The 25,955-nt window shown below is 50.7% G+C and overlaps 1 protein-coding gene across 1 annotated transcript; it reads left to right on the forward strand.

Moving 5' to 3' along the window:
- The first annotated feature begins 53 nt into the window (after positions 1–53).
- LOC131282165 (bridge-like lipid transfer protein family member 1) lies at positions 54–25,547 on the forward strand. The gene is made up of 20 exons (XM_058311570.1): positions 54–1,607; positions 2,016–4,349; positions 4,418–5,038; positions 5,399–6,209; positions 7,463–7,564; positions 8,790–9,397; positions 9,982–11,899; positions 11,974–12,096; positions 13,324–13,513; positions 14,332–14,759; positions 14,829–15,891; positions 15,979–16,117; positions 16,183–16,560; positions 16,650–18,855; positions 20,311–23,545; positions 23,806–24,012; positions 24,097–24,227; positions 24,307–24,633; positions 24,691–24,872; positions 24,943–25,547. Exons 1-20 carry the CDS (start codon positions 145–147, stop codon positions 25,157–25,159), a joined length of 16,683 nt encoding a protein of 5,560 aa, XP_058167553.1. The 5' UTR covers positions 54–144; the 3' UTR covers positions 25,160–25,547.
- The last annotated feature ends 408 nt before the right edge of the window (positions 25,548–25,955 follow it).

A 25,955-nucleotide genomic window follows, 5' to 3' on the forward strand; every position in this document is an offset into this window, starting at 1 on the left:
TGTTGACTTTTAATCATTACTTTTTTCACTTTTGTTTCAGCTTTAAATTAGTTTTTGTCTAACGCCGGATTTCTAAGAGGACGGGAGGTCGAACTAACACATCCAGAATTTAAACCCCGCCCACCTTCAACAAAAAGCATCAAAATGAGTTACGAAGTTACGAGCGAAATGAGCCTGATCGACTCGGGCCAGAGCGACAGCAACGATCTGATGAGCATGGGTCAGTTCAACATGACCCAGCCGCTGGAGGATATGAAGCTGGACCAGAACATGTTCTGGCTATTAGCGTCGCTGTTGTCCTCCATCATCTGGGTGGTTTACATCACATTCTATAACGCGCGCCTGTTCGGCTGCATTATCACGAAGCTGGCCAACCGTTTGTACGTGCGTGGTGCCTACTTTAAAATCGGCTCGCTCAACGTGAACCCCCTGGCCGGGAAGATCATGTTTCGTGACGTCGTGTACGTGTGCTTCGACTACACCGTTCGGGTACAGGACGGGTACTTCATCTTCCGCTGGTGGCGCTCGTACGTCCCGAAGGATGTCTCCGAGGATTTATCGCACTCGGACACGCGACTCTCGGTGATGCTGAACGGGTTCGAGGTGCACATCTACAACCGGTCGGATCTCTACGCGAAGCTAGAGAAAACATTCGGACTGAAACCGGCGGTGCTCGTTCCGACCGAAGACATGAGCGCGGAAGAGATCGCAAAGTTCAAGGAACAGATGATGAACGACGAGAACGCCCAGCGGCATAATGCAGAGCCCCCGGCAAAAGTGAAAAAGCCCCGCCCGGAGGCGATGACGGCCACCACCTGGCGGGATTTGATTCCGGTGATCAAGATCGATATCTGCTCGGGACGGTTTGCTTTCGGCAATCGGCTCACCCCGACGACGCTTTCAATCTGCGTGGAAGAAGCGCACTGCGTGTACAGCACCAAACCGGCCGTCTCGAAGCTGGACCACTTTATGCACTTTGTGAAGGCGAAGGTCGAAAATGCGAAGGTTCTGCTTGCACCATCCCCAAAGTTCACCGGAATGGTCGATGAGCCACCGCGCTACATGGGCGAAGGGTTTGTGGTGATGATGTCCAACCTGATGGAGCTGTACTTCTACATGGACGAAGCGGGTGTGGTGCCTGAGGAACCGGTCACACTAACGCTAGCCAACGGTGATGTCGTCGAAGCAGCACCACCCGTTTGGGGCATTGACATTAAGTGTGGTAAAGGTACGGACTTTAGCTACGGTCCGTGGGCTGATCGGCAGCGTGATCATTTGTTCCGGTTCTTCTTTCCACCCGACTATCAACCGATGCCGGTTACCAAACCCCCGAAGCCGGGCGATCGGCGTGAGGTGCGTTCGTTCGACATTAGCCTATGTACGCTGAACGAAGCCACAATCGATGTGCTTTTTTCCAAGAACAAAGAAACAAACGCGGTGCATGTGAACATAGGGGCGGGTTCTTACCTGGAGGTGACGCTGCCGTGGATCATTCTACAGGACGGTATTGCGACGAAAGTGACCGGACAGCTGTTACATGTGGAGGCGACGACCAGCTTGCAGTATCGCAGTCTGGCAGAGTGCGAAACGCTACAGTTTAACGTCAAGTGAGTAAAGAGTACAACCACATAAATAGGCCCTTCAAAACCGATACTTGAAAGGAGATAATAATAGTGAAGGAACGGAAATGCAGTTATCCAGCATCACCCTATAATTTAAAAAGACACTCGCATTATCCAGTCAAGTTGTACGTTAATGCTATTATATCATTCACAAAGCATGTTCAAAATGAGCTAAAGTAGAGGCTTTTTTTTTTATTCATTCATGGGACGCGAGTTCAAGCGAAATTATTCCAGAAATTTTTAAAGTTCAATCACAAATTTGTGGTGCATACTAACAAAACATATTCTCCTTTGATAGGAAAACGATAGCAGTACTTATTCTGCGAACTAAATTTCACTTGAACCGTATAAGTTATAGCAATTCGTATTTTCTGATTTTTTTTTTTTTTGTAGAGTACACTATCCCTTAAAATGGAACGACCATCAAGAGTGGACTATCAACCTGACCGGCAGCAAAGCGACGGCTTGCATCGTGTTCTCCCATAAGGAGTTTTTCCAGGATCTAATCGAAGACTGGGCCTCGAAGGCACGGCCGGACATTCTTAGCTTTGTACCGTACACATGGAAATTCGGTGTCATTCTAAAGGAATTTGAAATCATAACGCTTAGCAATGAATTCAATTGGATCGACTGCTCGAGCACCAACCAGGAGAATCACCATCTCGCCTTCTGTGGCGATCTGTTCGATCTCAGCTTCTCGCTGCCGTTTGACGATTTTCTGCCGCTCAAGCTCCCGATCGTGTTCTGGATACACGGCGAGGGTCTGGACTTGAGCATGTACATTCCGGAGATCTCGAGCAGCCGGCCGATACTGCTGGCGCTGGATGAGAATGCGCGCATTCTGACCCGAGATGGCAGCGTCAAGAAGCGCTCCGAGTTGATCAACAAAAAGTGGCGCAGGGTGTGCCAGCGGTCGACCGGATGGATCGACTGCTGGACCGTGCCGATAGTGGCACTGTCGATAAAGTACATCTACCATCCGATGCCACCGCTTGGGCCGGATCCACAGGCGGACATAACGACGCCGGAAAAGGAGGAAATCTTGCTCAGTCCCATGCGCATCCCAAAGCTACGCAAATCGCCTGCGATCGCGTGGACAACGGTCGGGGAGGGTGGTGCGCCACGGTTCGATCCGACCACGCTGCCGCCGGATCAGGTGTCGGTGGAACTGGAAATCGGCTCATCGGTGATGCTTGCGTACGGGGCGATCCTGCGCAATTTCATTCACCTGAAGGAGAACATCTTCGGCGAAGATCAGTCGTTTACGGATATGGAAAATTCGAACAGTAAAAACGGCACTCGCAGTACCGGTCCACTGGCCGGTGGTGGAGGACATGGGAAAACATCGTCGAAGGATGACCCGGCGAAGTCGCTATCCGAGACTAGCCTCAATCCGGATGAAAAGCCGAAACGTTTTGATCCCCGGCTCTATCGTCCGCTGGAGGTGATCGTAAGCGTTACGATTCATGATCTACAGGCACATGTAATGAAAAATTGTAACGAAAACGATCCTCCCTGCCCGATCGTACTGATCGAGCGGCTTGGGTTCGAAATGAAGAAGCGATTCCACGAAACGGAGCTGCAGGTGCTCGTGAGTCCCTCGTTTCTCATATCCTCGGACAACACGATGCGCCCGTCGAAGGATAAACATCTACGCCAGGGACACCTGCTGCTTTCGGCGGTTCAGGTCCGTGGGCACGCCATGTTCAGTAACGAGGGTCGCCAGCTGGAGGACGAAACGCTCGAGTACGCCTGGTTGCTCGAGGTCCAGCTAGGGAAACTTTCCGGCAAGATGACACTCTCACAGCTGTGTAACGTTGTGACGGGACTGGAGACGCTCGCCTTCCTCACGATGGACTCGGAGAACGAGCTAAAGTCGCCGAAAACGATTCGCTATTGTCACCATGGCGTTCCGTCGAGCACCTGTCCGCATACGAAGGAGGATGCAAAGTATCGATGCCCATCGACGGAGGACATCAAGTATCGGATGACGCGTGTCGCCGTGGACGCGGTCGATCTCTACCTGATCGAAAATGGAACCGCCATGCATACGTGGATATCGCCGATTCGGCTGGCCACCTGTAATCTGCACGGCCAGCAGGTGAAATCGGGCATCACCGGGCTAGTACCAACGATTCTACTGCGCCAGTTCGTATCCACCGGGGGCCACTTTAGCCAGTACAGTAGTGGTAATTCGCACAGCAACACCAACACCACCGGGAGCAGCCGATCGGCCAAGTTGCATCATCAAAACTCAACCAAACATGCGCCAGGACCCCCGGAGGACAGCTATCGTAAATCGTCCGACGAGACGGGCCACATTTATCGCCGCACGATGGAGGAGAACGGGCCGATGGTGTCGTCCACCGGGTCCGGTTCGTCGGTTGGCATGATGCTGAAATCATCCGGCCGGCGGGAGAATGTTGTGGTCGAACCACCGTATCCACCGCACCGAAAGGATTCGAAGGAACACACGAAAGATGATCCATACGGGTCGATCTCGTCGAGCAAGAAGGGACGCGACGGTCGAGACGACCCGTCCGTCCACTATCGACGCGACAAGGAGGATCCGTATGCTTCGCTTCACTCGACTCGCAACAGTGGACGCGACATCGATTCCAACGAACCGTGGCTTGAAGTTGGTTGTGTGTCGCTTGGTCCGATCATTATCGAAGCTGCATCTGCCTTGCCAATACCAGAGCACTGTTTGCATCTCGTGCAGCACAGGTGAGTTAGAACAGCCACAGAACCCCGTGGCGAACATCAGTGATGACAATTGTTCTTTTTCTTTTTAGCTACTTGAAGGTTCACGACGAAAGGAATAAAAAGCTTTGGTTCCTGTGGTCGGCCAGCAGCGACCCGGTGCGTTGCGGTTGCGTCGGTGGCTGCGCCTTCTTCGGTAGCAACCGCAATGGTCCACGTTTCTTCAAACCGTGCGCCCAGGACATACAGGAGTTTATCAACATCGCGCGTTACCATATCCATTCGAACCCGCGCGAGTACGGCTTCGGCCAGAGTCTGCTGCACGAGGGTCAGTTGGTGTTCCACACGCCACCGTACAGCCTTCAGCCAGTGTCGCTACAGGAGTGCTACGAGTACATCGGGAAACCAAGTCTGCATCGTGCCGGCCACCGCCATCCACCGGCTCACGGTGGTGGAATTCCGTCGGCCTGCTGTGGTACGTTGGACAGCAGCAAATCGCCACATCTGCCCCAGAAACACGATGCAACGCTGTCCCAGAAGGCTACATCGGCCGAGATTTCACCGAATAGTACATTGATTCGTGGTGGGAGTGGCACCGGAACGGGTGAACGTTCGGGCAAATCGTCGCTCGAGCGGGTCAAGGAGAAAGATTCCGGTTCACCGCACGGTTCGGATCGTGCGCGAGGAAGACGCTTTTCGTACACCAGCGGAAGGTGAGTTACTGTCTTGTTCGTTGTTTAAGAGTTTCAAGTTTTTCTAAAAGTTGATATTATTTATGGCTGAATTTAACTATTGGAAAAGTTTGTTTTTATAGCGTCCATTGGTTCCTTGAAATCGTTCAAAAACTCAGACAAAATTGGGAATTTTGATGGTTTCTTAATTCCATTATACCGGGGAAAGGAACCTATAGTACACCCTAGTAAGCGTGGTATGTTCCAGGTGAAGTCTTATCTGAAATTGTTGATAGACTTTGTATAAAACTACCTACAGATGTAAATTTTAGAGTAATGTTTAAGAATTAGCCTTCCTTGACAAATGTTAACACCCTCTCGCATTCTTCCATCGCTATGCAGACAAAACACAATATCCCACGATGTCCCGTACTGTCGGCTGCTCGATGCTAGTCCTAAAACGACCACTAACAGCTCGAAGGTATCAACACCGACCCCGGGCCGGCTGGACTCCTCCGAATCGCGGCTGCTAACGGCGAAAGGATTCAAGGTGCAGAAAGCTCCCAACACTTCCGCCTCGGACTCTCGACTGATGCACTACTCGGACTACTTGCAGGGTGAACTGGACAGCCTGCCGGCTGTCGGTTACGACGAACACCATCAGCATCCTTCGCAGTCGTCGTCGTCGTACCTGCCGCATCAGTATCATCAGCATCAGCACTACTCGGCCGCACATCATGCGTCGCAGTACCAGCATCAGCCGGCCTCGCACCAGCACCAGATGGTGATGGAAATGTCTCACTCGGCACCGTCTCCCGGTCATCCTTTGGCGTCGGATTCGGAGCAATCGCTTGGTGGTATCCTACCACTGTCCGGTCTACGACCACTACCCTCGGACGATGTGATCATGCGTGATGTTCAACGGACGGTGTCGCTGACGTCCGAGAACCCATCGGAAGCGTTCTTCTCGGCCGATGAAGATTTGCACGCATCCCGCAGCTCGAGCCTGAAGGCGGCCGGTGGTGTCAGCGGCATGGACCATCACCATCATCCACATGCGGCGGCCATCCCCAAGAAACGGTTCGCCTCTGACTTGAGCATCGTCGGGCCGAACGAACTGGAGGGACGACTGTCGACGCACCGGAGCGACTACGAGATCCACACACCCGAGCATCGGAGCCTCCCGATGCGACCACAGTCGACCGCAGAATTGGTGAGTTTTGCTTCGCAGTGCGATCGCACCGCCCTTTATCTTCAGTTGTGATCTAAGTTGAATCCGGGACTAAGTGGACTGTTTGCGCCGGCGATCCTTTGCAAGATCGAACCGAACCAGCGGAAAACACAGGAACCTGGACACCATAGTGTTATACATTTAGCGTTGCTCAAACACCAAACAAACGCCGAGTTGAGAGTTTCGTTTTCTGTTACTGTTTACCTTTGTTCGCATTTCTTTTACGTCCTTAGCAAAAATGTTTGCTGAAGCTGAAGTTTGCTTTCATAGTCTGCGCGAACAATTGCAGCAGTAGTACAACTACACTTTTCGTTTCATTTCCTTTCCATTCAAAACTAGTACTTAACCTTAGTGATCTTCTCTGTAGTTTAGCGACATTCCATTGCGAGAAAAGAACGATATTTACTCCTGCGTTTGCTGCGATGGTTTAAAAAGTTAAAAATCTTTCTTCTCTCTACGTGGGCAGCGTCCTCTACTTATATGACGGACCTCTTGCAGCAGCCACAACAGCCAATTGTCATTTATTGTTTTCTAAATGTTCTTCGTCCGCCCATATATCGTTATATGTATATGCGAACAAAACCAAACTCTTTCCTGCGCTATTGTGATGTTCTGGTTGTGATGTCCTTACTATGCAAATCTGACGATCGCAACCCGAACTCCATATGGCGACCGACTATCAATTCGACTACTGTTACGTTCACATGGCAAACCAATCTCTCAAACTATCTCATCACTTTCTATCCCTCCCAACCCCACAACTGTAATGGATGTCATATGTTTGTCATCAATCGTGTGCAACAAAATTCATCTGCGCAAACGAACCCCCCACACCGCCACTTCTCATCAACGACATCCCGACACACACAAACACCCTACACCCCCAAACACCCTGTTTCATTCACATCCGGCGTAACACTCACGGACGGAACGGTGCACGGCGTGTTTTGCAACATACTGTTTGGGAACATATCAAAATGTCTACGGAAAAAAACTGCACGCACGCACGCAATCGGCTATTTGGTATAAATTGGACACTCCACACAACTCCGACCTTCCCACCTGTTTCCCCTGGTACGTGCGGCACGCTTGGGTGCGCGTGTGTGTGTTGTTGTCGTTGGATGGACGTTTGTTGACTGTGTGTGTGATGATGGGTGTGTGGGGATGGGTTCGTCCATCTGGCCGTCGGTCGTCTCCCCTTACACTTCCCTTGTCCTTTTGGCCCCCCGCTAAAGAACGAAGAGGAACGACGGCTCCACGGTCTAGCGACCCCGCTGCGTAAGTTTAGCAACATTTCACCACGGCCCGAGTTCCGCCACTTTAAGCCAGTCTACGATGTGAGTAAAGTAACTTAGAAACAAATTCGAAAACAAAAAGACAAATTCTTTCAAGCCAAATCTCTCTCTCTCTCTTTCCTTTTCTTTTTACTTTTTGTATAAATTCGACTGTCGGTATGCATGCGGGTAATACTGGAAAACGGAAGCGTTGTGGCGTGATGGATACTAGCTACTTGAACTAGAGCCATTCCCATCTTTTTCATATTTCTCTCTTGTCATTTCGCTTCCTCGAGCTTCCTGAATGCATACCGCAGTCGGTCTTTGAGTGTATCTGATTGCTATCCTTGTGCTTGAATCGTATGTCCTTTCCTTTTCGCTTTCAACATCTGTACGGTTTCAGTTTGCCCTTCATTTTTGTTCAGAGTGTGTTTCTCCTACCTCGTTTGCAAGCTCATTTACACGAGACTGTACTGGCTGTGTGTGTGTGTGTGTTTTTGGTTTTATGTGAATGTCCTTTTTCAAGTGTGCTTTTGTTTGTTTGTATGCTTCGAGAGACTGCAGAATAAAAAAACATATTTTAAGTCCGTTTTCCTATCCTATGCACCTATTACACATTTTTCTTATCCGCTTAATTTTCGGTTGTTTTGCGAGCTTTACAGCGCTTCAGGAGCAATTTATTGAAATATATTCACCGTTGATTAGTAACTGAACAGCATATAACAAACCAAGCATATAACAAACAGTATTTTGCTTATCGTTTTAATCTGTTGCTCATCGGTGACCAGCTAGCATTATTTGTTTTACATTTTGTTTTGCTATTATGTACTATTTAGTTTGATTTTTAATAACAAATTATTTTATTCAAAATTCACTTAAAGTGTTAATAATTGGAAACCGTATGTTGGTTGATAATGTCCATATACCGAAACACTTAAAAAAGATATGCTGAAATTTTTAATACTTTAAAATAATACTTTAATACTTTGTAATAATCTTTGTATCACACAATAGCGGCCCATTTCTAGTGTGAAATAACACGTAATAATTGTTTCATATTCACCTAGTGTTGTACGCTACACTCGGTCATTAGAACTCGTGCCTCACAACAATATAATAGAAGTAGTGCAAAGTTTTAGTCTGAGATAATTTATGTAGCACCCCTGGCACAACCGTTTGCTTTCATATGAATGTTTTCTTTTTACGAAAGTAAAGCAGATACGAGAACGTGTGTGTCTACAACTATGTCGCATACTGATGGCCATTTGTCTCTTTCCGATGTGTTTAGGTTGACCCGCAGGATTCGTCCGAATCGCATTCGCTGTCGTCGAGCTCGTTCATTTCGGCACTCTCCTCGCAGGAGGACATCACGCTCGTCAACCTGCACATGCAGATCAACCGGCCGATCGTTGACTCGCCCCTACTGATGGCAAGTTACGTGACGCACCTGGCGCAGGTGCGGTGCTCCAACTGGTCCCACTGCTCGATGCCGCTCGGTGCGGATGCGTTCTCCATGCCGCTTTTTCAGCAGAACGAAGACGGCGGTCTGGTGTACATTGGCGGGAAACTGATACCGCACTTCGATACCTACTCCAACTGGCGCGAGGTGAAGATCGTTTCACGCTACGATGGTCCCTCGGCTGGTGGCGGTGTGTCCGGCGGGGGTGCGTCCAGCTCATCGACGGGAGGCTTTTCTACGCTCCCCAAGCCGCACCCCTGGGACCCGAGTGTGCTTGTGCGCAGCAGCTTCGATAAGCAAGGAGCGGAAGGCAAGGAGGGTGAGAACGAATTTCTCAGTTCGCAGGGCGAAATAGCGACGCGCAATTCGATTGTGGTGCGCTTCAAAGGACAGGTCGACGTGATGTTGACACCGTTGCTACTCGAAGGACTACAAAGGTAGGTGTTCTGATCTGTGATTGTCGTTTTGGATCAACATTGTTAAATTTTATTGGTTTCCTAGTTAGATTTAAATCCGTTGGAAAATTCGTTTCTCGAATTTTCATCCAATCTACTATGTTTGTGGTAGATTAAGGTGCTACTGCTGAGGTCTTTATTCTCTTCTAGACCATTTTTCCTGTTTCGAAGTCCCAACGTATACCGTAACGAAGCCAAATCGGTCCTTGCCAAACGTTGCCATAGAGATAGGGCATTTTTATTCGTGTCCATGCTGGTTATAAGTTCGATTGTTCTGTGCAATTCGTTTTCGGAAGCCAACTTAACTTCACCATGATTTTTTTCCGCTTTTGACATATAATCTGTACAATAAAGCAATAACACTATGAAGTATATTATAACATATCGATACGCAACTTTAACCATGCTGGTATAGTTAGTTGATTGAACGAATTAGGTTATCTGAGATATCTGTTGTGCTGTTAAGATTTGAAGCCTCAATGAAGACTAGATCATGTTCCTCATCGATAGTCGATAAGTAAAACTAGAATGAATGTTGTTTACATTTCTTGCCCTTTTACTTGCAGAATGATCGAATCGTTAACACCGACGCTTTCCACGCTGCATCCATTGACGGTGGTCAACGATATCCATGCGTCGTGTGTACGAAAGGTCGAAGCGGTCAACATCTTGAAGCGGGATCAATCCCTCAGCTACTGGTCGCAGGTGCACTCAAACTCGAAGCGTTCCACGGCGGAGCGGAACCTACAAGGGCCCGGTGGCCCCGTGCTGACCGACGTGTACGAGGAAAGCATCTCGACCCAGGTGCAGGGGTTGATCGTGCTGCCAAAGATCAACGTCACGCTCATCCAGAGCTCGGTGGTGGAGGAGGTGATTTCGTTCGCCGCCCTGGACAACGTTCAGGAGCTCAGCTGCGCGTCGCTGCTCGCCGTCTGCTTCGAGGGCGTTTCGACGCGGTTCCACCTGGGCAAAACCACCAAGGCATCGATGCACACAGTTTACACGCAGCCCACGGTGCGCTCGGGGGGTTTGAAGAAGAGCGGTCTGATACGGGGCACGCGTGCCCTGCTGGCGCATCTATCCTCGCAAACCCGACCAGATAACATTCCCGGCGAACCGATTCTGTTGGAAACATCCGAGAAGCAGCTGGAGGAACTGATCATAACGCTCGACATCGGAAAGGCACACGCGCAGCTACGACGGCTGAAGAACGAAGCGGCCAATCTGACTGACTCGCAAATCGTCATCACGGCCATTCCGGCGCATCGTAGTCGCGCGATGTTTGATTGCGCACGCGTTCCGGAAGAGCCGTCTACGGTGGTGCCCGGAGAGGTTGGTTCTGGAGGCAGTTCTTCCGGCGGACTCGGTTACATTATGTTCGAAGGTGGTCTGGAAGGTGTGAGCGTAAAAATAGTGAAGCGATCGCAGTTCGAAAAGTCGGAAAACGCCGAAGAAACGCTGAAACCCGAGGCGGACAATGTGTTGCCGGCGTCGACCACGGTTCACTCGGAGGCGAACCAAAATAGCGTCACGCTGAACAACCCACTCAACCTAGTTACGTTGCTCAACGAAGCGGGTGGTAATATGGCCGCGGAAGCGTTGGCTAAGTTCGGTATGAAAAAACCCGGTACACCGAAGGCCGGTAGCAGTGGCACGAAGGATCGGTCGTCCCTGTTCGACATCAAGTCGAAGGAAAAGACATCGTCTATCACTACAACCACGGTTACGACCACGGTGGCGACGTCGACTACCACAACGATCCTGGGCGACGGTGGGAAGTCATTTAAATCGATCATCGTACCGGATGAGGTAGATCCGGCATCGGTTCGAGCGTCGCTGGTCAATGATTCACCGCTACCGCCGGGAACTGGGCAGCCCTCGGGTCAACCACAAGGTTCGGGACCATCCAGTGTACCGGGACAATCCGCCTCTAGCCAACAACAGCCTTCGGCAGCTGGTGGTAGTTCTGGAAGCGATGCAACACGAGTCGGTGGAAGCGCCAACACAACTGGTACGGTTGCACCTTGCACGAACGACAACGGGAAGACCTCTTCTTGTGTGATCGATTTCAAGACGGTGTGGTTCAACTTTGCTGCCCCACCGAGGACACCAATAACGCGCAAGATCGACTACACTCGACTGGACTGGAACCTGCTAAGCACCGCATCACCGGCCATTACCGCGTGGATGAACCCAAGCAATCGGTTTGCGATCAAAATCGTAGCCCTCATGAAGGCGATGTACATCCGGCGGACAGCCGTCACGGTGGCACTGATGGCAGACGCTTGGGAACGACCGTCCCTGCACCGGCCGATCAAGAGCCGATACGGTGGGAAGTTTACCCCGCTTGCCAAAACGCTTCAGGAGGACCCAAGTTGTCAACTATGCACGGTTCTTCAGAAGTACGTCCTGGACGAGACGGCCGCCAAAATCGAAAACATTCTAAAGCAGCAGTATCTACCACAGCTAAGCACGATGAGACAGGTCTGTTAAATTCCTTTTGGTAGTCGTAGATGGTTAAACGCATCGTTTCTATCGCCCTTTTACCATCGAACTAGGCCGTAATCGTATTGAGTCGTCAGTGGAAAAATGTACTCTACAATCCGATGCTGTTCGAGCACCAGTACAAGGGAAAGCTAGCGAAACCGGTCAACGTGACGTTCGCGTTGCCACAGGACGAGGTATGTTCACATCGGCACAGCCCAAACGCTCCCAGAGGTCGCTCTGTCTTCAGTCATCCGTCGAAATCCGCTCTTCCGGAAACAGGACAGGAGTTGTTGTTCAAAATCGAGTGTTTCCCAACACCACTTGGTCCCCTTGTTGATATCGTTTGTTAAAGCTTTGTACATCTGATCAAGCACATCCATATCCATTTTCCGTACACATCCACCCACCCATCATTTGTACATTTCTCCATCCCATTGTAAGCTTCATCCACAACATACAACGTAATTTCCCCGTTGTCTTCGTCACACGTTTGCCGGTATGCCGCTCTTGCGTTCATTTGTTCAAGCAACATAACATCCGTTCCAAAAGTAAAAGCAAACCATTCTCATTCACCATCGTTCGTTCGTTCCATCTGGAAGAGAGAGGGAGGGAAGTTGATCGAGAACCCATAAGAGGTATCCGAGTTCAACGCAGCAAGCATAAAACAATACCATAAATATGTTCAACCACTTCACACTGATTGCTTTCCTTTTGCAGCGATACGAACCTATTTGGGGTAAGTGTTTCGAACGCGCCAAATTCACGTGATCTACTGCCATAGCAGGGTTACAAATAAGTACACACGAAGTACATAAACACTCGGACACACCAAGAGAGACTATCTGCAAAATTCTGAAAGGATATCTACGTACCCTTTTGAAACACGGTGGTTGTATTGTGTCTATTTGTTTGTGCGTGTGTGTGTGTGTTTGTATGTGCTTTCTGTTCGATCATGTTCGTGTGAATGTGGTGAGGGGTGTATGACTTACTTAAGTACGTGGTATAGATGATTTGGCGAAACTTAAAAAGCGGACAGCTTTGAAGCACAATTTTATGTGAAGCAATGTGGGTATGTCCTATGGGGAATGGGTGACAAGTTTGGGGGACATTCTGTTTTTTGTTTTGCCCACCATGTGTTCCTTGTTGTATCATTCACTAACACACTATAGAATCACTAGTACAAGGCGGATGGGTATATGTTGTCTATGAACTGAACGCATCGGAAGCAGAACCGCAACGTCGTGTAAACATTTTCCTATCCACATTCTCCAAGTGTGTCCGCGGAACATATCCTACCCTCGACCAAGTTGATGTCTTTTCCATATTGACTCGATTCTTCCGAGCACCCGGCCAACGGTTCTTTTGTCCCAACCTCCACCACCACCGGTCTTTCTTTTGAATACACGTTTTTCAAACCGTAGGACGCCGAGGATACGGATGACATCGACACGGATAATTATCCGGCCGGAATCGTCGAAAATCACCCGCTGCTTGGGGAAGAAAACGAGCACACGATGCTGCTAGGGCAGTGCATCCAAACGCAGCAGCAACAGCAACAGTCGGCCTCGTCGGCCGCCACCGGAACCAGTCATCACCAGCAACAGCATCATGGTAAACATTTTCTTCCTAAACCGGTTCTACGGATTCAAGGATCCCAGAACCGACGACCATTTCTACGTGTCTTCTACGTGCGATGTCTTCGGCCCTTTCTCTCTCTCTTGTGCTCTATTTTTCTCTAATTCCCCCCCACAATCCCTTGCTACACCGTTTCTAATGCTCACATTGTCGTCTTCCTCACTGATCCTAGTTCCAACAAAGTTGCTTGCCACTGTTTTAACCCAATCCCATAACCAATATATATTTGCGTTGCCTTCGATTTTTCTTATTTTCCGATTCGGTTCCAATCAGTTTTGTTGCTTTCCAGTGCATGTTTGCTTTATTAGAGCTAGAAGTTTCGATGATTTGTGTGCGTGTTTTGTGTTTCAAGAAAAGCTGGAAAAAGTTATTAACACTTATTCGATGTGTGTGTGTACTTTAATTGACCTTTTCTGTCCGTGTGTGCTGTGTTAACTAACAATTAAATAAGCAATGGACAGACCTAACAAGAACCTTAACATGGTCACGTACAACAAAATACATGCACGCACAGAGACACATACGCACACACACATAAAGTAGATGTCGATCGTAGATTGTGTTACTTCCTGTAAGTTTGGCGAACCTTAGCTGAAATTTTGCTTCTCCTTTTCTCCAATTTTCTTACCTTTCGGTTTCCTTGCGCTAATATGCAACCTAAAATATACTTAAAAAAAAAAACAAACAAAACCGAACAAAAAACCAACCCCCGTAACGAAACGCTCCGTGTGCCGGTCACCACCATCACCACCACCACCACTACCAATACCAACCAACCCGTGTCCCGCTCGCAGTAATCAAAGTGCCCAGCGAACCACCGGTACCGTCCGCGGCGTCGGCGGTGCACATGGCCACCACCGGCCACCGGCTGGGCGATTCCCTTAATACCTCCCCCAGTACCACTAACAACTCGCACCGCAAGCTGCGGAAGAAATCGTCGGTAAAAAGTTTCATTCCACCGGCAGCGCCGCCATCGCGTGCAAGCATACAGATGTTCCCGATCATCTTCGACAAGCAGCATCAGCCGCACCACCAGCACCACGACCCGGTCGGCGTGGAGTATGGCGAACTGCGCGAGGGCTCGGTACCGTCCGTGTGCAGCTCGTCCGACTCGATGGACAAACCCTGGACGCCCCCGGCGAACCACAAGGAGGATCTGTACTCTTGGATGGCGAAGCAGCAGAGCGAAAGCACCAAGCAGCGGGAGAAGGAAAAGACTACCGTAAGTGATAACACCAACAATAGTCGAAGACAAGTATTCTGTTAACGTTTGTTTCTCCTTTTCCAACAGCAGAGCAGTCGCCCAACGTCGAGAAACCGTCCGGCAATTCATTCGGTGAAGTACATGCAGGATAACAATCGCATTCTTGATGCGCACCTCATTTTTGAGCCGATGCTCACCTGCCTCGGAGTGATGCCTCAGCAGATGATCAACAACGTCTCGAGCAAGGATGTGTCGTCGCTGGAGAGCCTTGGCACGAACCTTTCGCTGGTGTGTTCGTTCGACACCATCCGGATCGATATCGTGGTAAGCGAGGCGGGAGATGGCAAAAAGCCCAGCAAGCAAAAAGACCCCAAGAAGCGGGGCAACGGAAAGTTTACGATCATCATGCCGGGCGAGCAGCCGGCGTTCCTCTGCGAGCAGGTCGGCGTCGAGTTGGAGGTGCTAAAAATGACCGACGGGTTCCCGGACGAAACGAAGCCGGCGATGTTGTACGTGTCGCGCGGCCAGCTGAAAAAGCACACCAGCACGGTGATCAACTTCAGTCTGAACGTGCGCTACATCTCGCAGCAGGTCAACATGCCGCTCCTGCGGCTTCTGCATCAGATTACGAACATGTACCAGAACGTGAAGGATGCACAGAACGAGCTGCGGGACCATCCGGACCACGGTGGGAAGCGCAGTGCACCGCTGAAGGACGAATCGAGTCTGGCATCGGAAATCAACGATCCAACGCTGATGGGCTCGCTGAACGAACCGCTGATGGCGCACATCGAAACTTCCGGCATCTTCGATTACACCGACGAGCGATACGATAAGTTCAACGAAGACATCTCCACCATGCGCCACGAGCTCCGTCACTCGATCAGCAGGAGCAAGATGCCGACGCTTGGGCCACTCATTCCACTGACTCCGTCCCCGAACTCGCGCAATCGGCCGCATAGTTTCGCGCAGAAGCTTCGCAGCACCGGCAAATCCGTGAAGGGCAAGCTGGGTTACACGAATCTGAACGAAACGATCAACACGCCGATCAAGACGAGCCCAACGGGGCTGGCGTTTGCTGATGCGCAGTCGAAGCAGTCACTCGAAGCGAAGAACTCGCTTACCGGGGGCCTCTCGAGTACTTTTGGAGGTAATGATTATCGACTGTTTTTCGATTCAGCGAAAGAGCCGATGCATTCCACTTCAAACCATTCTGATCTCCTTGGTATTTTTACAGACTACACTGCACCATTCGACCGATCAACATTTACCGGACCGATTCATAGTATATTGGATACACCCAAGTGTTGGAAAACGGTTTACCATCTACTGGATCTCTATTCGGCCATGCCGGAGACGAAAACCATCGCCCACCGGTAAGCCATCCGAGGCGGTACATCGATCCAAAACATAACGTGCTTATTTTGATTGTCCTTTCTAGCGTCTCAATTTCACCGGATGCAGTGGAACAGATCAAGGCAAGGAAGTACAATTTACTTCACGACAGTAAAACCATGCGAGATGAAGACGATTTGATCGGTCACGGTGGAGGATCGGCTAACGGCGGGGGCACCGTGAAGGATGTTGGTATTGTGACACCGGAACGCACCCGATTGGTGGTGTTCGGTGTGGCCAAGATACACCGTACCCGGTTGCTGGCGACGCTGAGCGGGTTGAAACTGGAGGCGGAAATCACCGCACTGCACAGCAGCACGACGTGGCGGAAGAAGTCACGGCCTGCGTCACTCGAGTGCTCCCTAACGGGGCAAGTTGGTCGAGCGATGATCGTGCTTCTTGAAGGTGTTCAACCGAATCAGCAGTAAGTTTCGATCCCAAGCTGCAAAATATGGACTTGTTAGTGAATTTTTCCTTCACGTTCTCTTTCTTCCTCTCACGGCCTCTTTTCAGAACGGTAGTGAAAGTGTCTATCGGTAAAAGCCAAACGCTCTACTCGAGTATCACGCGCCGTGGTAAAGATAAAAACAATGGACTTCTGTCGATTGGAATCGTTAACGTTGATATACCGCAGCATCCGGTCGCGTTGCACGGCATGATGACGCGCAGTTCGAAGCAGATCTCGTCGACGCTGCAGGAGCTACGAGTAACGCGCACCTCGTCCCGGCTTACGCGCCAAAACGAAGAACCGGAATCGCCGCTCCATCATCATCACCACCACAATCAACGCGATTCGCGCGATAAAGCCGGACCGTCGTCATCGGCGGGCAGCCATCGGAAGCACAGTACGGCCACCGTACGCACCATGACCGGTGCGACGGCGAACAACGGTGCCGGAAACAATCCGAGCGGTCTGCTACAACCGCTCGTGATGCAGTTCAATATTATTCTCCAAAGTTTGTCTATCAGTGCGGCGTTGCTACCGTCGTTGCAGGCGCAGTACAAAATGGACCACGTCACGTCGACCGGGGTGACCGGGAGTAAGGCCAAGTTCACCATCGACCTGCCGAACCATTCGCTCAGCTTTACGACGAAAATTCAAACCACCGAAACGAATCTTCCGTCGGAGGCATGCATAGCGCTTCCACCGGTGCACGTTAGCGCCGAGTACATCCCCGAGAGCACCTCCGAGGAGGTGCCGATCGATGGGGTCGTGCTGCGCCAGGGCGGATACCTGTCAGCGTCGGCCGAGATTGGTGTGTTTGAGCGTTGCCTCACGACGGATCTGCTGAACCATTTGGTGTTCGTGCAGAAGGTGTTCATGAAAGAGGTGAACGAGGTGGTGCAGAAGGTGTACGGCGGAGAGAAACCTGTCCCACTGTGGCTGGAGGAGTCGGAGGAAAACGGATCGACCATTAAGCGTATTTTGTTCTCGTTGAATATTCGTGTGAAGCGCATACAGTTGACGGCAACAACGCCCTGTTCGTCGGCCGTGCGCTTTGAGACGGGTCTGCTAGAGCTGCATCTGTCGAATCGCGTGAAAAACATCGCCGACGTGTCCAACACCAAGCTGTTCGGCAAGGCGCAGATCGATCTGAACCTTTCGCTGGGGCAGATTATCAAGAATGTTATCTTTGACGAAGCCGAACCGGAGTTTCAGCAGCACGCGTTCTTTAACACCACCATCGGGCTGCGGAACGCATTCCAAAACGAAATGCTCAACGACGATAAGGAACTGGTTCTCATCACACTAAAGCGGCCGCTAATCTACGTGCAACCCATCGCCGTCGACAAGGCCATCCTGGTGTGGCTCAACTACAAGAATGCCTACGAGTACTGGACGGAAAAGCGGGCCAATCTGAACAAGGAGGTACTGATGGCCACACAGCAAGTGCTGGAAAAGGTCCCCTTCGGCCAGATCAGCCATCATCTGGCTACGTCGGCCAATCTGTCCACGCTCTTCCTGCAGCTGACGGTCGAAGATATGGGGATCTGCCTGCCGCTCAATCAACCCCCGCAGATCTGGGGCAACCGTTCAGTGCAGGACTTTGAGCAGAAAGGCGCCGTAGTGATAACGCTCGAAAATACCATCATTTCCGCGTGCAGCTCCGGTTCGCTCGTGTCGAACGGTCGCTTCGTGGGACTGTGCCTACGGTTCGCCGAAGATTTCGATTCCTCGTTGGACGAGTGGAAGCCGAACATGGGCGACGCCAGCATCATGAACCTTTGCGTGGTGTCCGAGGGTACGTACGAGGTTTGCTCGCGCACGATCGCTGCCAAACATCCGGACAACGCTAAGTGGTTCCTCAACGTCAAGTGGCAGATGGAGGGCGTCGATATCCATCTGGACGTAAACATCGGCAAGCAGCTGTCGGCCTTGGGGCATACGCTCACGATGCTTACCGGGTCGGAAGACGATGAGCCTATATCGTCCGACACGCCAGATAGTGACGACATCGATGCCGGTGGGCCGCAGACGGCCGGCAAGGACGCCAAGTCGCGCAAATCGGTAGACTCGCTGCCATCATTCCTGTTTGATACGACGCTGGATCCGAAGAAACGATCGCTGCTGATGGAAAACGAAATCAACGAGCAGACGAAGATAGTGAACGACTTCCGGACGCTCGGTGCGTCGGTGAAAACGATCGAGAACGAAGAGCGACGCCTACAGGAGTTGCAAGCTGTGTACTACAAATACTTCCGGCGCGATATGATACAGGTTGGTACATTGAATATCCCTATGCGGAATTTTAAACTATTTTCTCTAATGATCTCATGAAAATCTGTTTGTGTAACTCTGTTGTTTTAAATAATATTGGCTACACATGAAACGCATGTCGGAATTTAGTGTGAGCTAGCCTACTTTTTCCACTTACTTTCCTATGCAGTACAAAAGGCAGAACTTCAAGATTCACACAAATTCATGTACGGCTTTTTGGAAAATCATCCAAGTAAGCATTGCATAAGCATTTTATTTAAAGTCACTAACCATTTTCGCAAAGTCAAATTTCGTACAGAAGTTGTTTAGACAAAATTACATACAATGCCGTCCGTTAAAATCGTGCTAAAATTATTGTGCCAAAACGTTGATGATGGACACCAGTGTCAGGTGCATCTACGGCGGTCAATGTATGAAGTGGACGGGGATATCGAAGAAATTAAGATTCCTCTGCAAGCAATAATCAAATTGAAACGCATCGCGCCGTTGGACGCATCGTACTCGTCCTCGATGCTACCGATGTCACAGCGCGCCCAGCTCAGCCTACCGGTGATATCGAAGCTCGAGTCGGATCAGGACGAACGAAAAACGGAGGATGAAGGAGAATCGAAGACCTCAAAGAAGCAAAAACCTCGGGCTCGCAAGTCCATTATGAAGGAGACCAAGGATATGTCCAAGGAATCTGACGATGTTAAGCATACCGACGACAGAGTAAATGAATTGAAGGAGCTCAAAGCTTTGTTGATGGAGCTGAAAGAGCGATTGCAATTCACGCATGATAGCAACAGTATGGAGGTTCAAAAGGGACGTACAATACCACGCAAATCATCCGTAATGATGGATCGACCAAGTGTTGGAATCAATGAAATTCGCTCGTCCGAAGAGAGCAACTGTCCCTTTGTGCAGTACCTGTTGACCCAGCACGAATCACCAGAAGGTAACATCGATATGAGCCTTCCGATTTCAGCCATCATAGGACCCGGTTATGCCCTTTCATATAAACGAGATACGCAGCAGTCGATCGATGCTGGCTCTATTGCTCCCGAAGGGTTGGAGACCAAATCTTCCGAAAGTGGCTACCCGAACAGCACGACGGATAATTCAGTGGACACTTGTAACCTGGCAGTTACTAGTTGCGATGAAGATTTCGAAAAACGGGATTGTTCGATTGAGACTGGCCAGGAAGAGGAGCAGAACGACTCGGTTTGTTCGTGTGAAAGAAGTATGTCAGAAGGATTGACGCATAGCTGTGTAGAGAAATCAAATTAAAATTGAAATAATGAAAATTCAGCGACGATCACCGATGAAACATCATGAGCATACACTTTCTAAAAATTACAGCAAATAATAAAAATTACGGTTGTTAAAGTCATAGCGTTACACAAACAGAAATCCATTCTCTGTTGATTGTTGATGTGGTCATTTTCTAAATTATAACACCTTGTCTCCTTACAGAAATGGAAACGCCCCGCGATGCGTAAACCGATGCTAAAGGCCGCCAATCGTTCCCGTTCCTTTGTTGCGCCATCGCCCACCCGGGAAGATCTTATCGATGCCGGCTGCATCGATGGAATTGGTGGTCCCGGAGGAACGGGTGTGATCAGTGCTGGTGGCGCCGGAACTAGTAGTAGCGTTATGGATCCGTTCACCGGAAGCGACGATATGAGTAGCCTGCAGGAATCGCCCAGTTCTGGGCCTTCGCGGACAGCGTCCCTCAGGGTGAAGATTCCTCCCAACTCGTCCCGTGTAACGTTCAGTGAAACGATGCGCCAATCGTCGCTCCCCAGTGCCGATTCGGACGTGGCGGCGTATTCAGACTCCGGGCTCGATTGGCCTCGGTACGACTCGAGCTCGGCCACCTCGGACGTGCCGCATCTGCTCGAGATCGATGGTGAGCAGGTGGAACTGCGCAAGAAAAGCCCGAGCCACCCGCAGAAGCAGCAGGAACCGAACATTGACTTCGAGCTCGACATCAAGGTGCTGGTGAACTCGGGCAAGTGTGTCCTGCACACCAAGGACATTCACGACGAGCGGCTGTCTTCCACGACGAACGCGACGACGACCACATCGACGACTGCATCGACGACGGGTGTCGGTGGGAACAGTAACACTTCGGCATCGGGGGTCGGAAAGCACCACAAGCGGGAACGTTCGACCGGCGGTGCGACGGATTGGGGCAGCCCGATTCCACCGCGTCGGAATAAGGACAAGTCCCGGCTGAAGTACAACACTGCGCCGTATACCGCCCTGGTCGATCTGACGATATTCCACATTCCTGGGCTGGACGTGAAGCTCCAGTATCAATCGAAAACGCTCGGCGGAGATGACGCTTCGCCGCGGTTAAGCACGAACGATCCATTTGGTGTGTCGCGCAAGTTAGCCTCCAAACGCGCCACGCTGTTCGCGTGGATGACTCTGCAGAGCATTCCGGAGGAAACGATCATATCGCCGCACATCCTGGAGTTCCTGGAGCAAACGCTCGAACCGATCCCTTCGTCGAAGATTAGTGGAGGCGTTGCGGGGTTGAGCAGCAGTAGCTGTGGCGCAGGTGGTGGTGGTGGTGGTGGAAGTGGCGGATCCGGACCAGGAGCAGTCCCCGGTGGGGCCTCCTCTAACCCGGTGAACCTGCAGATGCTGGAACACAACTATGCAGCCGTTTACGCCAGCTTCCCGGTGGACGTGGTCGTGTACTTCCACATGCAGCCCTCCACCTTCCGCTTCTCCTGCCTGCCGGTGTCTCGAGTGGAGTGCATGCTCCAGCTGCCGAGTCTTGACATCATCTTCAGCTCGAACCGGCAGGATGGCGATGATACGGCCAGTCATCCGAGCGATGCGACGAACCCGACGAGCGCCGCGGGTGGTGAAGGAAAGGTAGCGGGTGGCTTAAGCGTCACCGGTTGCCTCGCCGACTTCAACGTGTACATCTTCCATCCGTACGGGGGCAAGAAAAGCAACCTGAAGGAGGCGCACCAATTTTCCCCGCTGGCCGACAGTGAGCGTAAGGACTCGCTCAGCATCAACGTGGAGTTTGTAAAGTTCCACATAACGCGCTCGAAGAAGATCAACATCATCGAGACGGCGGGCATCTCGCGGAAACACTCCGACCAGTCGTCGAAGGCGACGATACGCTTCTCGACCATCGTGGACATTGGTTCGGCATCGTTCAAGTACGATATGCGCCGGCTTACGGAGATACTCGCCTTTCCGAAGGCTTGGTACAGGCGTAGTATCGTACGGCGGATGTTCCTCGGTGATTTGGGCATGCAGCAGACCAGCATGTGTGACCTGGAAGTGCCCATACCGGAAGGAACCGGCACGACGGACGGTGTTGGCAGTGTTGGTGGAGACTCTGACAATGTTGGCTTAGGTCTGGGGCTGGGCAAAGGGGAAACGATGAGTCGCGATCGACTGCGGTTGAGTTTGGAAAGCGATCTTCACAAGCACCATCTCGGAGGGCTGGGTACGAATGGCGGAAGTGGCGCCAGCAGTGCATCTTCGACGGCCCGCATTAAGGATCAGAAGTCGTCCAGCCTGGACTCGACGTCGTCTCCATCCGATGTGAATCAGGTGACGTCGTGGGAGACGCTGGTGCTGTTCGCGATCAACTTTACCAAGCTGAACGTGCAGATGAACATGGGCAACGTGATGGGGAACATCGTGTGGTTGACTAAGGCTTTCCGTAGCGATGGACGGCTGAGCATCGGGAGCACGGGCCACAAGAACATGTACATCGGGGTCGGCCTCGGTGGTTCATCGCTCGACGCGAAGGGAGGAATCGTGGGAGGCACCATCGATTTGAATCGCATCGATACATACATACACATTCGGGAGGATCCCGGCTCGGAGCCCGACCACAAGGTGGGCATCAAGCTGAACGCCCTCGAGCTCAAGTTCGACTACATGGGCACGAGCGTTCTGATGACGCGGGTTAGTTCGCTAAACGCGCAGCTACGTGACGAGTGGAAGTTCTCCAAGGATCACGACTTCAGCAACAAACTCCCCACGAACTATCCAGCGATCATTCTCATCCACGGCGATCTCTCCTGGGACCAGCTGCAGATGATGATCTCCAAGTCGACCACCGCGGACATACTGAAGATGTTCTACAAGCTGGAGGAGTTCTTCTCGCAGCAGTTCAAATCGTCGAAGCGAGTCTTCTCCAGTCTCGAACCACGGCTGGCCAACCCTTCGCTGCGGGCGAGTGTGCGCAGGCGGGAGGAGAAGAAGGCAGCGTTTGGTGCGGAGTCAGCGTCGGCCTCGATCCATGATGCCCGGCACCACCGCCACTGGCAGCGGCCGCTCAAGCAAACCAAGGGACTGTGGCTGTCGACGCTGGGCGTGCCGCTGTCCAACATCGGTACCGTGCTCGGCGGCACGATGGAGCTACACGGACAGAACATCTCGCTCGCCTGTTTCCACGGTATCAACTTCAAGGCGAAGTCCTGGGCACTGTTTAGCCTGAAGGAACCGTGCATCGACTTTGCCACCGAGGCGCAGCACGTCGAGTCGACCGAGGAGGTGCACATCATCCAGACGCTCACGTTCGGACTTGGCATGAACAGCCAGGCGCCACCGCAACACCACTCGAACGCGACCGTCGTCCGGATGTCGCGGAATGTGATCTTTCCGCCGCAATTCAAGACTCTGCACGAGTGGTTCCACTATGCGTTTGCCAACAGCGAAATCGATGGTAAGTAGTGCCTTCACTGGATAGATTTATGAGGTATCAAAGAGTAAAGATATTCTAATTATTGCAAAAAGTAAACTACATATTGCAAAAAGCGTATAAAGTATCGACTTGTTATCGTTTCTAACTTTTCCAACACTTTCTTAAATGGTTTTGATCATTCGCGTGTTCTAATTTCTTGTAATGTATTGCATGTTTTGATGCAGCTGTCTATACACTTTTCTAATTCGTGTGATTGTTTTACATCTATTTTAACTTTTCAGCAGTGGACCGATTTCCGGTGATCGAACGCGACAAAGAACACAATACAAACTCGATCGAACGTGCGCGCGGCTCGGGACCGGGCTCGACGTCCCATCCGAAACTGCAGGATCCTAACCACAATCGGGAGGTGATATTCGCCCTGCCAACCCTCCAGCTGCACTTCAAAACGGAACACCTGCAGGGCATTTCAACGCCGGATACTTCACGTAAGCATTGTTCTGTCCTTCGGCTGCAGTCGAGTGCTAGTTTGTTTATTTACTAAAAAACCGTACTTTTGTTATGCTCTACAGAAGATAAACCAATGGTGGAGTGCAGTTTCATAACAGCGTTCGAGGATCATATCTTCGTGACGGTGGATGCGGATGCCTTTTTCTTCTTGCATGATCTCATTACGTCCTACCTTAGCGAGAAGGAAAAAGTGGTACGTTTTGTGTTTGCTTATTCAAAATCAAATCAAAAGATTTCACTGGTACAGTAATGACTCCACTTTCCACATGTAGCTTGGCACGATCACCAACAATCGGTCGTCGTCGCCGAATCCCGCCACAGTCACGCCACCCCCACCGTCCGCGGGCAGTTCGGCCGGGCTTTCGGTCGGGCTTAAAACGGCCCATGCGCAGCTCAAGAGCAGCACGAGCAATCTGATGGGACCGGCACCATCGATGTCGTCACTTGGCACGCAAGATTCGACCTCCAGTCAATCGATTGCCATCGGTGCCGGTGGCAGTGCGGTTGATTTGAACGAACTGGGCAGTAGTACGACACTCAATAATGGCGGCACCGGTGTTGGTCCTACCACCACCTCTACCACTCCGGGGCTGATGGCGGCATCCGTCGCGGGTACCAAAGTGCACCGGTTGGTGACGGAGGAATTGGGATCGAAGAAAGGTGGTAGTGCCGTCGGTACAGCCACGGGTGTTCCATCGACCACGACCGGAAGCAGTGGAGCAGGATCCGGGGGGAAACACGTCAACATTGTGGTGGAAAAGACTGATCTCGAGTCGTTCATGCGCACCGACTGGAGGCATTTCAACTGCAAGACGTGGCATCTGGAACCAACCGTGCGGTAAGTAACTTTGTATTGTGTTGAGTTTAACCGTGTTTACTGACAGTACCTCTCCTCGTTCCCCGTGCAGACTCCTCTCATGGGCGGGCAAATCGATCGAACCGTACGGTATCGATTACATCCTAAACAAGCTCGGCTTCAGCCACGCCCGCACAACCATCCCCAAGTGGTTGCAGCGTGGCTTCATGGATCCTCTGGACAAGGTGGAGGCGCTGCTCATGCTACAGCTGCTCGTGATGGTCAAGGATAACGGCTCGGAGGAGAAGGACACGAGCAAGGATAAGTAAATAATGCATTTGACTGCTGTTTGCGCGTACTCCACTACGCATAGTGACCGACTACCATGAGACTCACGATCGGCGATTAATCAAATTGTTGATCCACGATCTTCGCGTTCGTGGGTTCGTACTCATGACTGCTCAACTATCTTGTATCTTACTTCTACCATTGGTTTGTATTTCCTTCAGTAATTCAGCTTTACTCTAGTCCCCCTACACTTAAACAAACTAATATAACTATCTACTCTACGAAAATGCGATCGAAGCCACAATTGATGGCTACAACCGAAAGTAGAGGTGTCGAACCGACTTCCAAAAATCAACACTCAGTACGGAATAAACTCAGCATAATCAATGACTTAGATCAAGATCGCGCTAGGAAGTGAAGCTAAATTAAATAAATAGTCAAATATCAAACGAATGCATTGTGAACGAATACGCAATTAGTTTATGCCGAAAATTAGCAGCGTTTATTATTGAATATCTTTTATTAATATATTGCAATATTTGCTTAAATCATTCGTTGAAAGTGAAGCGTTTCGTAAGGACGACTTCATTAAATAATGCTGATATTTAAACAGTTTAATAAATTTCGCATACGGGAGTTGTATTCCAGGTCAATTCGGCCCCTGAAAATCGAAGTCCGACTGTATAAACAAATGTCGAATTACCTTACCAGCAGAAGGTTCATATTTTGGTTTTGTTCTGGGAGGTATAAGAATGTTGGACAATTTACAGTTGAAAAATGTGTTCCCTTATAGTTATGCTTGATGCAAATTGGTACATCAACGCCGAGGGAAGAAAA

The sequence above is a fragment of the Anopheles ziemanni genome, chromosome 2 (genome assembly GCF_943734765.1).
Source record: "Anopheles ziemanni chromosome 2, idAnoZiCoDA_A2_x.2, whole genome shotgun sequence".
Lineage (NCBI taxonomy): Eukaryota > Metazoa > Arthropoda > Insecta > Diptera > Culicidae > Anopheles > Anopheles ziemanni.

Bases quoted from the DNA above. Each gene is read 5' to 3' on its own strand.
- LOC131282165 (XM_058311570.1), top strand. From the start codon at position 145: ATGAGTTACGAAGTTACGAGCGAAATGAGCCTGATCGACTCGGGCCAG. The intron at 1,608-2,015 runs GTGAGTAAAGAG...TTTTTTTTGTAG, and splicing joins ACGCTACAGTTTAACGTCAA to AGTACACTATCCCTTAAAAT. The intron at 23,546-23,805 runs GTAAGTAGTGCC...TTAACTTTTCAG, and splicing joins TGCCAACAGCGAAATCGATG to CAGTGGACCGATTTCCGGTG.